Here is a 16,575-nt window from a genome sequence, read left to right as displayed (position 1 = left end):
CCCCGTTAGGCAGATTTGAAAATTGCGTGCATGAAAATGGCATTTTTCCTTGCACACTAAAACTTCAGTATTTAGGGTAAGCTTATCATGAGAAGCTGGGCATAGTGCTGAAATCCCCATTATTAAACCCCCCCTCCTCAAATGCTTTTTTATTTTTTTCCACTCCGATCCGATCAACGTGGAGACGATAGGCCCCTGAGGCTGTGCGCCGGAACGGCTCTGAGGTTGACACACGACCAGTTTGGTGCGACCCGTAGCCTAGACCAGTGACAAATGAGTGTACTGAGCCAGTTTTTCAGGCGAGGGAAGAAAAGATCTAAGCGCACCAAGACAGCGCATGGTGAAGCAATTTCTCAACGGGGGGGGGGGGGCTGATTTCCCTTCCACAGTAGCGGGTAATTTTTGAAAATATGCTGCATCAAAATTGGCTATTTTTGCTGCGCCCCATATTCACTTTTCATTATTAGTGTGTACCGTACATAGTCAGGTATAGACCAATCCCATTTCAGGGCCCTTCTCTCTTAATTTTTGTACTCTCCGAATCAGAGTGGGTCATGGCCCCTTGTGCCTCCACCTTAGCTACGCCTACTGTCCTCATTCAAGCACTTGACGCGAATATTCGAATTAGTGTTGACTTTTGTTGTTAGCAGTACCACTGCAATGTCCTCGCATTTATTTCCCATATGAACTGTTTCAAAGTTCCTCATTTAAAAGTTAAAAAGGAAAAATATTTTTTTGAAAATCAGTAGAGGCCCGCCAAATAGTTGAAATGAAATCGAAATATAAGATCGTACGGGAAAAACTCAGTGATAGATGTGTTGAACTGCCACTGAATAACATACAATTTATTTAACATTAAAAGATTTTACATCGTTTCAGAATACAATAGCCGCTTAAGACTCACACTTTATAATTCTTGGTTCGTTATTTAAAACAATGTTTTAATTGCTTTCCTGCTGATGAAGAACGAACATACCATATTGAAACTTTGATTCTCAGACAGTAAAAAAACAAGAGGAATAGCTGCCAAAATAGCCGCCTCTTTAAAATAAAAAGATTTAAGCCATTGAAAAGATATTGTTTTGTGCCTCCCTGATAAGAACGGGTTACTATATATAGTGGTTGAAATCGGACTTTGAATAAAAAACGAGGTTTCTTGCCAAAATGGCCGTTCTATAAGTTCGAATAATATCAAAGTTATTCAGCAAAGCATTTCCATTTCTTTTCTTCGATCATATAAGAGTTTCAGAAACCATAAAATGTCAATCAAAGCAACTTTGCAACAACACAAATGCTGCAGGCAGAAGAAGAATTATCTCCTTTCTATTTAGGTCGAGTGTTTTGTCTGCTGCCCAGAAATCTCAAAATCCAAAGTCAAGGCTTTCTCGCTCGAAATTTTGAGGATTTCGTTGACATTAATTGACTTCACTAACTCCGTTCAACGAAAAGCAGAGAATGAGAGCCAGGAGAATCGTTGGTCCTGCGCGTCATTTGTTTTAAGAACGAAGTTTTAGACTGACAATGCTCATTTTAGAGGAATGTTCGTCAGCAGATGCCCCAGATGTAGTAACAGGAAATTGTGGCCAGTCCTGGTGAAAAGACGCGGTGGGAGAGGCAGCGAAAACAATTTTTTTTGTTTTTGTTATACACATTCACAGGCGTGGGGCGCATGGCCGCCTTGGCCCCCCTTATGCTACGCCAGTCCGCATGTCTTGATTGTTAATTAATCGTAACATTGTTATTAATCAATCGTTGGTAGCCCCATGTGTAAGTAATTACTGGCCTAACACACTGCTATAGAATCGTCTGATAACTATTGTACTAACAATGAGCGTGATCGTATAACATTGCTTATAACAATCATTTGGTAACATTGTACTAAGGACCAGTACCACACCGCGTACACAAACTTCTAGAGAGGAAAACACCACGAAACTCGAGAAGGTAGTTATGCCAACCGTAAATACAAACCATAATCATTGCTCCGCACCCGTTCTCTAAATACCCACTCTGGCTGATCCGGCATCCGCATTCCAACATCCTTCTCTTTCTCCCTGTTCTCTCTCCGTGCCCGCCTGCCACAGAAACAGCAGAACAAAAACAAACAAACAACAAAACATCATATGGGAGGGGGGATACCCCTCCCACACCCTACCCCCTCGGTCGCTTCTCTCCTTCGCCTTGGCCCCCCCTGTTTCCAATTGCTGGCTACGCCACTGGTTGCCGTTATGTCACAATCTCGTTTTTTTCTCATTTCAATCATTTATTTCAATTCAATTGGTAACAATGAGGCGCTTAATCTTTCCGTATATCCATAGATTGTAGCATACTTTATATAGTAAGATCACAAACTTCCCCACCGCACACGCAGTTATACGTATAGGAGGCCTACGCGCGCGCGTGTGTGTGCGCGCGTCTTATCTTCGTGTGAAGATTTGTGTTCACAGATGCTCAGTATTTGCTCAGAGATAAAACAATTTGTTTAAATTTCAAGAGCACCTGCGCATACGATCGAGTGGTTTAGTTTGAAAATGTGTCTATTCGGACTCGTAACCTACGCATTAGGAGCAAGCGATCGAGTAACTACCCTACCTAAATTTTAGAGCAAAAATATATGCCTACTAAATGTACATGACCCAAAATGTACATGGAGCAAAAGTATTTACTCTTCTTCATCTAGTTCTACACGTGGTGTATTTCTCCAAACGGTACGAAACGTATTCCTTTGCCATCTCTAAGTTGAGTTATGTAACAAAATTGCACACTTCCCTTCTAGTGATTTGCTGATTAGAAGCGACTTAATTAGAAGGTTTTATCTGTTTGATATCGGTGCAAAAGCTTTGAGCTTATGTTACAATGTTCATGATATACCGATGAAAATAAATTTTACTTGAACTTGAACTTGAACTTGAAGACGGATCGGAAGACGTACGGAAGACATATATAGGCAATATGAACAATTTCGGCATCCGAACTGAACAATAATGGATCCTATGATGAATACTAAAAAGAGGCACAGAATATGATAATATAATATATGATATCATTTTGATGAACATTCGTAGCTGCTTTGTAAAATACCCAATTCACTACTAAGCACGTCTATTATATAACGCATAAGACGTTGACGATGGTAATTTATTATTTTAATGCATATATGTAAATACTAGTTTAATACTGATTTCCTTTATTCGCATTTTTATATGACTCTGAGTCCTGATATGTCCTGATATGTTATATGTATGCTTGAAAAAATAAAGACAAATTATCACTGTTGCACATTTTTACTGTGTATATGTTTACTTATATTGCCGTCGTACGGCTCCACATTCGCAATCGGGCGATGGTAAAGATCGTCCAGAAAATCGCAAAGGTTCTATATATTGCCGCTGCACGTCGTCAAGGTTGCAGATTTTCTTCGTTTTCATCGGCGAGTTCCATCGAAATGGCAAAAGTGTGTTTGATCGTAATCGATGGCTGGGGCATTTCGGAAGAGAAGGACGGTAAGCTGCAATTAACGTGGATAAAAGTGATCACGGTTATTTCCGTCTTTCAGTTGTAATTTTTTTAGTATTGATTTCAATCATGTATGATCATGTACGCATCATCGCATGTTCGTTGCCCTACCCTTGAACCCCATGATCAGCATTACCATTAGGCATTACTACTACTAGGGCTTATAGGGTCTATGTCCCCCAGGCCCAGGGTACTGCCGGAACGTACCCTGGTCACTATTTCATTTGATATGGTTAGGGTTAGGATGAGGGTTCGGGTTAGCTCTCTAGTACTATAGCCCGCAGGATCGCTGCCGCAGGCCTGCCGTCAGCGATCCTGCGGGCCTATAGTACTAGAGCTAGGTTCGGTTAGCTCTAGTACTATAGCCCGCTTACATTAACTGCCGCTGGCGCAGCGGCAGTTAATGTAAGCGGGCTATAATACTAGAGCTAGGTTCGGGTTAGGGAGTAGGCGTAGGCGACCCCCTAGACTCGTTAGTGGGGTAGGCGAGGTACGGTCCGGCATATTAGATTATAGATAGTACCAGGGTACGTTCCGGTATACCGGACCGTACCCAGGGTACGTTCCGGCAGTACCCCGGGGGACATAGACCCTCTCAGCATTACTACTAGTACTACTAGGCCTACTTGCTTGTAGTTCACTAGGCCTAGTTCAGTAGTTGTACTCTGTAGACGATGGGCTAACTGTACTGTGTTAGGTATTTTACGGTTCCAGCAGTACGGGTAGAGCGGGAGACTAAGTAAAAATGCCATGACACAAAACTAATTCAGAAATCATTGACTCTGTGTGGAAAATTTTGAATTTCCCTTTTGAAAGTCACGGCACAAGGATAGACTTTAGAGAACATGGGTCCCAATAAAACCAATGTGCCTAACCCTAACCCTAACCCTAACCCTAACCATAACTCTAACCTATTATATTGATATAATATTATATTTATATTGATGTAAATGACATTGGTTTTATTGGGACCCATGTTATCTATCCTTGAACCAAAGTCACTGTGTCAGTGACGGTGAAGGGGTCATTGTCGTATATGTAGTACCCGAGGTGTCGGTGAGTATGTCGTCTACGCCTACTCCCTAACCCTAACCTTAACACCCTAACCCTAACACCCTAACCCTAACCCTAACCATATCAAATAGTTATCTCGGGTACATATTATACGCCATTATACGACAACGACCCTTCGTGCGTCAGTGACAGTGTGTGCCGTGGTTTGGAATCCGTGGCATTGGGGGAATCGGAATGAGAGGGACATGGTAAGAATGCCTTATGGAAAAATAAACTTTGCAGCATGCAGTTTTAATAGATTACTTAGAATTATGTTTCCATTATAGAACTTGGCAATCAAGTCTGTTTTAATGTTACATGCAAAATAGTAACCAATTCGTTTTAAATAAGTCTGTTAGTATTAGGCCCTAGTCCAAAACTACCAGATTCACAGATGAGATTGCAGGAGCAACTAGTCCAGTGTACTCCCTCACACTCACAGTCACTGTCCGCACTGTCAGTTTTTTGACTAACACGGATGAATAAACTGATAATTTGAATTATTTCTCTTTTTGTAAGTTGTTATAACTTTATTCTAAATATATTAACCACTAAGCCACCAATCATCAGATATACTTCTAACTAGTATTCGTTACCACACACGTTGATCAATAACATGCACACAGCCTGACTAACAATTGACCTTAGCCATTCCTTTCTTCTTCTTCTTCCTGAACTTTGCCGCTTCTGCTAAGAAGATATATATATATACGTGTATTCCCTCGTTTTCGTTGTAGGCAATGCCATCGCTGCGGCCGAAACACCGGTGATGACGAAGCTGTCTGCGGTCAAGGACAAGTACACGACGCTGGATGCTTCTGGCTTGTCTGTCGGCCTGCCGCGCGGCCTCATGGGCAACAGTGAGGTCGGTCACATGAACTGTGGTGCCGGACGTGTGTGCTGGCAGGTGAGTAGTGTGTCTTCGACTGTAGTATAACACCGCCCAGCAAACAGGTGATCTATGTGCACTCGTCCTCTTGTCTATTTGCTCAGGCAGCTCCTCCATGCATGCTTACCCAACCTGTTTTCTGTCGTCGACTCTGTCATCCCTCTTGGTTTCTTATTAAGTCAGGCCACCCTCCTGTCTACTCCTCCACATATTTAGTAAGTCATCTCACCCTCGTGTCTACTCACCCATCCATCTCGCCCTCATAACTACTCATCCAGTCAACTCGCCCCACTGCCTACTTTTAAAGTGTATCCACCCTTCTTACCTACCCACACAGGCAATTTATCCCGTCTGCTGTTCATGAGACACCTGTATTACACTAAATGTTAAAATCACAGAGGGAGAGTTAGTGTCCTATTATGTTTCCATGAGTATTTTTTTCGGACCGACACGAATATCATTCATCAGTCATTTTTCATTAATTAAACAACGAGCGTTAGCAAGCTTGGGATTTTTCTCTTGATCAATAGCTCTTGGGTTGCTAGTAATCACCAGAAAGTGCTGTATTGTGGGAAAGATGCCCAGATGTTTCCTTATATATTTAGTTGAATATATATTTTTAGTTGGAATACATTTATGATCTTAGGTACCGGTAGATGATTATATCAGCAGCATTGGGTACCATACATTGGTGTTCATTCTTCAGACTGAAATCATTATCAGTTGCATAACTAAATGTAAGACAAGTAAGCGGATGGTCTGTAGCTCATATGCATGATGCCCCATATGTAATCTTAATTGTATTCTTATAGATCATTTCCAGCCTGTTTGGGTATTTGCCATCAAAAGAAAGAATATGCACGGTGTACGGTCTGCTAAATAAAAGCTGCCGTCGTTTGGAAATGCTATACATGCTATTTTAACAGCCCGTTCCTCTCCCTAGAGCTAGCTATATATATCTGACATATGGCTTGGCTGGGGTAACTGCCTCACCACACAAGCTGAAATGATAAAGGTCATATTCTGGCATGGCATGCCTGGTTAGTTTGGGTGAAGAGAAAAAAGGGAGCAAACATATTCTTGCTAAATTCAAGCTCTAAACGAAAGTATGTTGACTAGCATTGTCTTACTGGCAGTTTCTATTACTGCATGTTTTACTGAAATACGTGCCTGGAAAGAACAGTATTCAGGGCTAATTCTGGGGGGGGGGGCGGAATGTTCTACTGTATTTAAACATGATACCTAGTATATATCTATAATATTTAGTGAATAGTTATTCGTAAATCTATTGTAACAGTAATAATTTAATGTGGTCTGTGATACAATGTTAAATAGAAATAGAATAGAAAATTCTAAATAATTCTACACTTAAAACTGACTTAAATCAATACTATACACAATTCTGTAATGAATTTCTCCTCAGGTGGTGTCATTAAAGTTTTATTAACAGATTTTATATTTACTCGTGAACGATATATATATATGCCTATGTACTAGATGGTATGCATCTTATAATACAAGCATTTATAAATCTTGTTCCTTGTCCGCTGCGCATTTGGCTGGGTGTGAATATTCACGTGGGCGTGGTAATTGCTGTAACGTGTGCTGGCGTTCTCCCTCTCACCAGGACATCGTCAGAATCAACCTGGCCGTCGAGAACAAGTCGCTGTACACCAACGGCACGTTTGTCAGCGCTTGTGAGAGAGCAAAGTCTGGCAATGGGCGACTTCACCTGCTCGGGCTGGTAAGCAAGCCGGGATCACACATCAGGCAAATGCGACTTTATTTATGAAAAAGCATACAAGAAAGAATACACCAGCATAGAAATAACATATCTAGACATTGTATAGATAAGTTGTATAAATACTTTGTATAGATATACTGCGTAGATACGTTGTATAGATATGTTCGTGACCATACTGCAAGACATCCTCTGCTAATAATGTTGGATGTTTCTTTCTATTTTCTTCGTTGGCCAGGTCTCCGATGGCGGTGTCCACTCCCACATTGACCACCTGCTCTGTATGCTGGAGGGTGCCAAGATGAACGGCGTGAAGGATTGCTTCGTGCAATACTTTGGTGATGGCAGAGACACGATACCGACCAGTGGAGGTAAGGGCCTGTTTGTACCTACCAGTGGAGGTGAGGGTCTGTTTGTACCTACCAGTGGAGGTAATGGAATTGGGTTCTGTGCTTGTACAGCCTATCTCGCCCAGCAACATGTAATATAATAGCCACGTAGTAATATCCCAGAACTTTTTTTCAAGTCTTTTAAAAAAAAAAAAGGGGCAAAAAAAAATACACACCAGTCCCGTTTGTGGCCAGTGTCATTGTTGCATGGCGTAACACTAACAAGCATATACATGATCTCTACTAGTATACACCTTGTTTGTGTAAGCAGTGGGTGGGTGGGGATGGGGGCCTTCAATGCACAGCAACATCGGGGCGAAAATGCTTGCAATTAAGATGCTAACCAGCTAGCTGCGGTGGGTTGCAACGTACCATTGCTCCTAATATTTTTTCAAGGCTGGTTTCCAAGACAATGGGTTGCTGCTTGTCGGGCATGTCCAAATGCATTTTGAAAATGCCTTTTGCCATTTGAATGGCCCATTCCTTCGGCCCTTTACTTGCAAGCCTGCGAAAAATGTCTGTGGATGCGTAAAACATATCTTTAGCCGCACGTATAGTCAAGTACATAATGTAGATGAAGAGATAGAACCCTTGGTTTCATCGAAATCACCAGAAAACAAATAAAACGAAAAAAAAAAGACGATCCACCCCACGTTGGCGGCTTTAGCATGGCCGGCGTTGTCTTTGGGTCGGAATCACCGACGAGCATCTCGATTGCTGATGGATTCGTTGATCCTGACTGTTTGTGTTTGGTCGGATCAGCTTGATCTCGAGCCACCGACCACTGCTACGTGGCGATTCAGAGGACGGGATCCAATATGGCGCCCGCGCCTCAGGGCCAATCACCGGTGGTTGCTATGCCGCCCGGGCGTTGAGGCCCGAGGTCGACGTGATAGACGTTGGACGATGACGTTCAAACGTTAACCGCTACCCGTAAAAACTCACTCCAGTACACCGCCAACATAACCTTCACACTAAATATATATATATAGTCGTCGCCGCGCCTATATATAAGGCAATGTGATCCACAAAAATCTAATCTATGGTGTGGGAACAGATATCATGATGCAAAAACCGCTAACCCTAAACCGCTAATCGCTAACGCCTAAACCTGTTCCTAACCCTAACCCCTAATCCCTAACCCTAACGCCTAACCCTAACCCTAATCATACACCGCTAACCCTAACCCTAATCCTGACCCTAATCCTAAGCACTGATCCAACACTATGCTGCCGACGTGCGGCAGCACTCCGCTCCAACGCCCGGGGGATAGAATTACCCCGCCGCCATCACGACAGCTTGTCTTTGTGTATGAACGCAGTCCCGTAATAGGTTACAACGAAACGTGAACGCGGTGAAAGTTAGTTTTGGCGGTTTGTTTGTCGGATCAGGATCATATGAATCGATCAGACGGATTCGTCCACAAACATACAGCGCTGCCAGTGGTGACTTTTGAAAATTTGGCTCAAAAATTTCATGCCGATCTCATTCACCAACATAAAATTCAAAGTGAAAATAGCATGCTTTATTTATGTCTTATATGCATGTTATGTAGTATGCTATAAGTGGAAAATAAAAGGATGCACTTGATGCTAGCATATGAGCCTATTCCTGAAATCTAAATGGAGTCTAAAATACACAGTTTGAAGCAGCAATGTATTTAATTAGCTGCATCTGACAGTAGTCAGATGCCAGGGCTTGTAGAATCGCTTGATCGCCGTCGTGCGTGCGTCCGTGCCGTGAGCGGTACCCGTGCGGCGTCCGTCCGTCGCGTCAACAGTTGGGCCACAAAATCTTAACACGCTTGACGTAACCGGTCAGCGAAATATTCGGTCGACGCGTCGGGGGGATGCGTCAAACGAGTTGGGCTGTCCACCGAGCTGGGGGTCAAAGGTCAAAAGGTCAAGAGGTGTAACAAGACAGGGGGAACATTCCCTCCTTAAAGCATTAAGGTATAGGGAGGCAATGCAGAATTGCGGCACCCACCCCAAATCTAAACGGCTCCGACCCCCTAGGCTGCGTGATAGTCGGTGTTAGCCATCAATGGTATGCGAAAAGCCACAACTGTGTGCCGAAATTGGAGTGCACAGGCAAAGTCAATGGGCACAGGGCAGATTTCAGACCATTTTCTGAGGAATGGTCTGAGCGGAGCGATTGGGAAAAACTTTATTTGTTTCAAGCGGTGACCCTAAGCATTTTTTATGGCAATTAAATTGAAAGAGGACATGAAATTACTTTGCTGGCTGACATGCAGAGACGTAAGTGTCGATAACCCTTTGACCCTCAACGAGGAGAGTTAAACATGGATTTGTTGAACTGTTAACAAAGGATTGACACTGGGCTTTGCTATTAGAGCCCCCTGCGCCCCACCCTCGCCCGCCTTCGACCCCCCCCCACCCCGTCCCCCCGCCCCTTTACCCCCATCCGCCGCCACGCGCGCCTCCCCCCCACCCTCCCCCTACCCGTCCATGCTGGCGATAGTGGACGTGGTGCCTAGCAATAGATGTGTACGCAACTGCGTGTCTGCCAGATCTGCGCCTAAAACAAAGGTGTCGTACTACGCACGGACTGAAAATTTTACGTTTAATGAATCGTTAGCAACAGACCTCAGATGAGCCCAGACGCTCTGCGGCTCTTGTTTGCGTAATTGGGCGATGTATTTTTCACCGTATTTTAATCAAAATCATCTTGTCCAGTACATTCACCAAAAACGACAACGTTTTTGCTGCTCGCCGCTCCATGTCACCACCGTGCGCAAAATTCACAAAAGGGTCAAATTTTTTCACAAACCAAATAATCACGTACACCAGACATAGTACATGACATCCACGATTACCCAGATGAAACCCTCCGGCAGAGCGTGCGCGACGGAACTGTCGGCTTGCGCGTTCACGCGCAGCTGCGATGTATCTGTCAACCGTCGGCTGCGCGTCGGGCAGGGGGGAGGGCGCGCGGTGCGATGTATGCGTCACCCGTTCGCCTCGCGTCATGCCGCCTGTGATAGATCTGTCAAACCGGTCGGCTCGCGCTCAACGTGCCTGGCGATGTATCTATCAACCGTCGCTCGCAGCACGCGCCTGCGATGTATCTTATCAACGTCGGCTCGCGGTCACGCGCGGCGCTGCGATGTATCTGTCAACCGGTCGCTTGCGTCACGCGGACTGGCGATGTATCGTGTCAACCGTCGCTCGCGTCACTGCGCGCTGCGATGCTATCTGTCAAACCGTCGTCTCGCGTCACGCGCCTGCGATGGATCTGTCAACCGTCAACGTGTCGTTGCAGTGGGATACGTCAAGAAGGTGCAGGACCACATGAAGGCGAACAACTACGGCACGCTGGCGACCGTCGTCGGCCGCTACTTCGCGATGGACCGGGACAAGAGGTGGGAGAGGATCAAGATCGCCTACGAGGGTCTCGTGCAGGGCATCGGCGAGACATGCGCCGAGTCCGACGTCATCTCGGTGAGCGGGAGACGTGAGAGCGGCCGGAGAGTGCGAGAGGGAGGAAGGGAGAGAGAGAAGGGGGGAGGAAGGGAGACAGAGGGAAGAAGGTGAGGTTGAGAGGGAGGAAAGAAAGAAGAGAGGAAGGGAGAGAGAGAGAGGGGGAAGAAGGTGAGGTTGAGAGGGAGGAAGAGAGGGAGGAAGGGAGAGAGAGAGAGAGGGGGAAGAAGGTGAGGTTGAGAGGGAGGAAGGGAGAGAGAGAGAGAGGGGGGAAGAAGGTGAGGTTGAGAGGGAGGAAGAGAGGGAGAGAGAGAGAGGGGGAAGAAGGTGAGGTTGAGAGGGAGGAAAGAAAGGAGAGAGAAGGGGGAAGAAGGTGAGGTTGAGAGGGAGGAAGAGAGAGAGAGGGGAAAGAAGGTGAGGTTGAGAATGAGGAAGGGAGAGAGAGAGGGGTGAAGAAGGTGAGGTTGAGAGGGAGGAAGGGAGAGAGAGAGATAGGGAAGAAGGTGAGGTTGAGAGGGAGGAAGAGAGAGAGAGGGGGGAAGAAGGTGAGGTTGAGAGGGAGGAAGGAAAGAAGAGAGGGAGGGACAGGGTTTGTGTGGAACGTAGATGATGGTAGCATGTTTTGTGTGTGAGAGCAAAAGGAGAAGGGGGAGGGGGAGAGAGTAAGATTGAGAGTGAAACAGCGATGACAAAATCAAATCGTGTGAAAGAACCTCTTGAGCGTGGACGCGCATATAGCTTTGCCATTCCCTCTGTTACAGGTTTGCAGTTCTTCTGTTTTACGGGGTTTCCTGCTCTTTTGTTTATAGTTGATGCAAAAGCGCTACGACATGACGGGCGCCGAGCGTCAGACCGACGAGTTCCTGAAGCCGATCATAGCTTCACAGGATGGCCGCATCAAAGGTAACCACGGCGACGATGGTCTCACAACGATGATCCCGCTCCAGAGAAGAATTATATTAAATAATATAATAGATATAATTTTTGAAAAGCAAAATATAAAATAATTCGAATAAAAATGTACTTAAACTAATTACTTATGTAAAATTCACATGTGAAGAGGGTGAAATGGTACGTTATCAGAGGGGCGGTATTGATTTATTGATGGGGGAAGCCTTGATAAAAAAATCTACTTTTTGTACATAATTGTCGGATATCTTTAGTTACCTTTTTAGCTCATCTGACATAGTCAGATGCAGCTTGTAGAATCGCTTGATCGTCCGTCCGTCCGTCCGGTCGGTCGTCCGGTCGTCCGTCAACAGTTGGGCACAAATCTTAACCGCTCGACGTACGGTCACGATATTCGGGTCGTTGGGGGGGATCGTCAAAACGAGTTGGGATGTCGAAGCTGGGGGTCAAAGGTCAAAGGTCAAGAGGTGTAAAAGAAGGGGGAACATTCACTCCTTAACTTAAGGTATAGGGAGGAAATGCAGAATTGCGGCACAAATCTAAACGGCTCGACCTAGGCTCGTGATAGTCGGTGTATAGCATCATGGTAGGAAAAGCCATCACTGTGCCGAAATTGGAGGTCACAGGTCAAAGGTCAGTGGGCACAGGGCAGATTTTAGACATTTTCTGAGGACATGGTCTGACGGAGCGATTGAAAAACTTTTTTGTTTCAGCGGTGACCTAGCATTTTTATGGCTTTATTGAAAGGACCATGAAATGTCCCTTCTGCTGACATGCGAAGAGTAAGTGTCGGATAACCTTTTGACCCTCAAGAGGAGGGTTAAACTTGGATTTGTTGACTGTCTGTTAGAAAGAATTTGACTGCCAGGTTTGCTAGTAGAATCTATACATGCCTGGATGTATGAGGCTACAATGTCACAGTGAAATTTCAAAAGCTAAATTTGGTTAAAGAAGGTGTATGTTCCTTAAATCGTATCATTTCTATGTCATTCTGTACTGTCAGTATGTTACATGTAACGTATGCCACTGCCAGTGGCTGCTGCCAGTGCATGTGTTGGGGCAGTTTTTGCCTGCGTTAATTGGTTGCAGGTGGCAGCTCTCTATTGCAATTTGCAGCCTGTAGGCTTGCGTAGGTAAATGGATGAGTGCTTACCTATTCTGTCTTGCAAATAGTTGTTGCTACTACGAATGATGGGAGCTTCCATCTTTAATCTGAAGACACTTAAACGTACGCGCCATCTCGTGGCAACTTTCATAACGATCCCAACGAACATTCTTTTGAGAAGGTTCCTGATACCATCCCTGTGCATTCCACTGTTTCGGCGTGTATGTGAACACATTTGGGACTAACGGGGTTTACTAGAATCCCTCCACTCCACCACAGAGTCACCGCAGTAGACGTTAGATGAGCGCTGTCGCTATGCGGCACTTGTTTCTGTGTAAGGATAATGTGCAAAATAATGTGTGGTAATGCTTCTCAATTTCATCTATCTGCCTGGATCGATTAACGGGCAGCTCTAGACAATCATGCATGTGATAGGGGCATTGTCCAAACTGGCCAACCTAACTCCACCATTGAGGAGGGCATGGTTATCTCATCTAGACAAATAAGTCAGTTGGATATTAATGATGGGGGGATGCTCTGCTGCAGATAACGACACCCTGATCTTCATCGACTTCCGTGCCGACAGGATGAGACAGATCACCGAAGCTTTCGGCGTCAAGACTCAGTTCGAGACTTCTGTCGTGCCGAAGAACATTGTAAGATGATAGCCATTGCTGTTCGGTGTATGTAGGTGGCGCCAGTGTACACCGTCGTCTTGATGATTATATAAAAGGTTCCGATGCATTGTTACATGGTCATACATGTTACGCATTGTAATTGGTTACCCAGCAGAGGCTACAGAAGGAAGAAAGCTATATTAATAAGCTGAGTTTACACTACCGACTTTATGTTGGCAAATTGGAACCAACTTCCCAACTACAACCGACAATGGGCAGTGTAAAGGCGAGACGCGCGAGCGACTGGTCGATAGCAACTAGTTGGGAGATTTAACGTAACGAGTGCGTCCGTAGTGTGTGCCGCGTTACTGATCGGCCACTGTGTTTGCGCCTTGGCAGGCCGTCAACTGCATGACGCGGTACAACGCCGAATGGAGCTTCCCGCTGCTGTTCCCGCCCGTGTCGATGAAGAACGTGCTCGCCGAGGCCATCGCAAACAACGGCGTCTCTCAGTTCCATTGCGCAGGTGAGACGGGCGCCGACGGACGGGTGACTGCAATCCACACGTGCTGATGTGTTGTGCATGTATTACATGTATATTGTGTAGATATGTCTTCTATAAGTGTACATTTATATATGTGTGTGTATATATATATACGTATTATACATATTTATATATCATATATATATTGTGTGTGCTTTAGATGATGAGTATTGTATAGATATGTCATCTATCTATGTATAGATGTGCATTATAGGTTATATTATATTACGATTGTTTTAGATAAGATTATATTACGAATTTATATAAGGTACGTATCGTAGATTTGTGCTGTGCTATGGGGAACAACAGTTTATGAAGCGCGTTGATAATGCCTGCTGTATTAATCTGATTAGAGCGTGTGGGCAGGTGACTTTGTTGTGCACTCGCTTGCTATTTAATTGTCAGATTAGCACCCTGAGCTAATTCTTGTATCGCATGACGAACTGCATGTGCAAATCTCTCGCCCACGCGCGCCTCCTGGGTTCTTCGGGACGTGCGTTCACTTGTCGTTCGCCGTGTTTCCTCGCAGAGACGGAGAAGTACGCCCACGTGACCTTCTTCTTCAACGGTGGCGTGGAGCAGAAATTTGACAAGGAAGAGAGGAAGCTGGTTTCGTCACCTAAGGTTGCGACCTATGACCTCCAGCCGGAGATGAGCTGCGCTGGTGTGGCAGACGAGGTCAGCCTAACGATAAATACCTCTCTTTCACACTCATCCTGCCGAAATGTTTTGTAATAATTTTAAACGTGATTTGTATGATATGAAATTGTAATACTTTTGTACATGTAGTAATAACATAAATAGAGTATACACATGTCCGTGCTAATGCCGGACTGTTTCCTGCTAAACTTCGGTTTACATCGTGGCATTGAACCTTTGGAAAACGAACCTTTATAAAGTACTAGAAAATTCCTGGAAAAATGTTTCGTCTTCAGGAGAACGAGCCCTGTATGATAATAGTGTACGTTGGCGTACTTAGTATATGTAACCTATGTAGAGAATTCTTGTGTTCGAGCTAATGCCGCTACAATTCCCGTTTCTCTCTCGCTAGATGGTGGCGACGATCAAGTCTGGGAAGCATCCGTTCGTCATGTGCAACTTTGCCCCACCGGACATGGTCGGCCACACAGGGGTCTACGAGGCCACGGTGAAGGCAGTCACTGCCACCGGTGAGTGAGTGTGTCTCGTCCCTGCATGCGTGTGATGCGAGGTGGGGTCCGGGTGTCAGCGTGGTCTCACCTCACACGCGAGGCAGAGGTCAGGGTGTCAGCGTGGTCTCACCTCACACGCGTGACGTACCAGTGGAGGTAATGGAATTGGGTTCTGTGCTGTACAGCCTATCTCGCCCAGCAACATGAATATATAGCCACGTAGTAATATCCAGAATTCAGTCTTTAAAAGGCATAACACACGAGTCCCGTTTGTGCAGTGGTCATTGTTGCATTGCGTAACACTAACAGCATATACATGATCTCTACTAGTATAACCTTGTTTGTGGTAGCAGTGGGTGGGTGGGGGGATGGGGGGCCTTCATGCACCAACTCGGGGCGAAATGCTTGCATTAGATGCTAACCAGGAGCTGTGGGTTCAACGTACCATTGCTCCTAATATTTTTCAAGCTGGTTCAAAAATGGTGCTCTTGTGCATTCCAATCATTTGAAAATGGCCTTTTCCATTTGAATGCCCATTCCTTGCCCTTTACTTCAAGCTCAATGTCTGTGGATCGTAAAACATCTTACCACGTATAGTAAATACATATGTAGAGAAGAGATAGACTGGTTCATGACATCACCACATCACCACGTTGCGGCTTTACATGGGGCGCGTTTGTTTGGTCGGATCCACGGATCTCGATCTGATGGATTCGTTGATCTGACTGTTTGTTTGGTCGGATCACTTGATCTCGAGCCACCGACCCTGCTAGCGTGGCGGATTCGAACGGGATCCAATATGGCGGCCCGCGCCTCAGCCAATCACGGGTGTTGCTATCCCCCGGGCGTGGAGGGAGGTCACGTGATAACGTTGACGATGACGTTCAAAACGTTAACCCTACCGGTAAACCTCACTCCAACACCGCCAACACTAACCTTCACACTAAATATATATATATGTGTCGCCGCGCTATATATAGGCATTGTGATCCACAAAAATTAATCTATGGTGTGGGGACAGATATCATGATGCAAAAACCCTAACCCTAACCCTAATCCTAACCCTAACCCTAACCCTAACCCTAATCCTAACCCTAACCCTAACCCTAATTAAAAGAGGGGGCCTCCGGAACTGTGGGGGGTACAGTGATTTGCTTTAAAATCTATGCTGTAGCACTTAAACCAATAATTGTGGTATTATGTAGAAGAGATGAACGCACG

The 16,575-nt window shown here is 45.2% G+C and overlaps 1 protein-coding gene across 1 annotated transcript in view; it reads left to right on the top strand.

Moving 5' to 3' along the window:
* Window positions 1-3,303: 3,303 nt before the first annotated feature.
* LOC106804747 (2,3-bisphosphoglycerate-independent phosphoglycerate mutase-like) overlaps window positions 3,304-16,575 on the top strand; it is a 22,054-nt gene continuing 8,782 nt past the window's right edge. The window contains exons 1-10 of the mRNA XM_014806071.1: window positions 3,304-3,503; window positions 5,307-5,476; window positions 7,086-7,202; window positions 7,438-7,570; window positions 10,871-11,049; window positions 11,838-11,931; window positions 13,589-13,698; window positions 14,059-14,185; window positions 14,733-14,881; window positions 15,255-15,372. Coding sequence (XP_014661557.1) covers window positions 3,344-3,503; window positions 5,307-5,476; window positions 7,086-7,202; window positions 7,438-7,570; window positions 10,871-11,049; window positions 11,838-11,931; window positions 13,589-13,698; window positions 14,059-14,185; window positions 14,733-14,881; window positions 15,255-15,372 — 1,357 coding nt within the window. The 5' untranslated portion in view covers window positions 3,304-3,343. The remainder of the gene's footprint in view (window positions 3,504-5,306; window positions 5,477-7,085; window positions 7,203-7,437; window positions 7,571-10,870; window positions 11,050-11,837; window positions 11,932-13,588; window positions 13,699-14,058; window positions 14,186-14,732; window positions 14,882-15,254; window positions 15,373-16,575) is intronic.

This window comes from Priapulus caudatus, unplaced genomic scaffold (genome assembly GCF_000485595.1).
Source record: "Priapulus caudatus unplaced genomic scaffold, Priapulus_caudatus-5.0.1 Scaffold85, whole genome shotgun sequence".
NCBI classification, from domain to species: Eukaryota; Metazoa; Priapulida; class Priapulimorpha; order Priapulimorphida; family Priapulidae; genus Priapulus; species Priapulus caudatus.
Note: the sequence above shows the minus strand (reverse complement) of the source record. Positions and strands in the feature narration are given on the sequence as shown.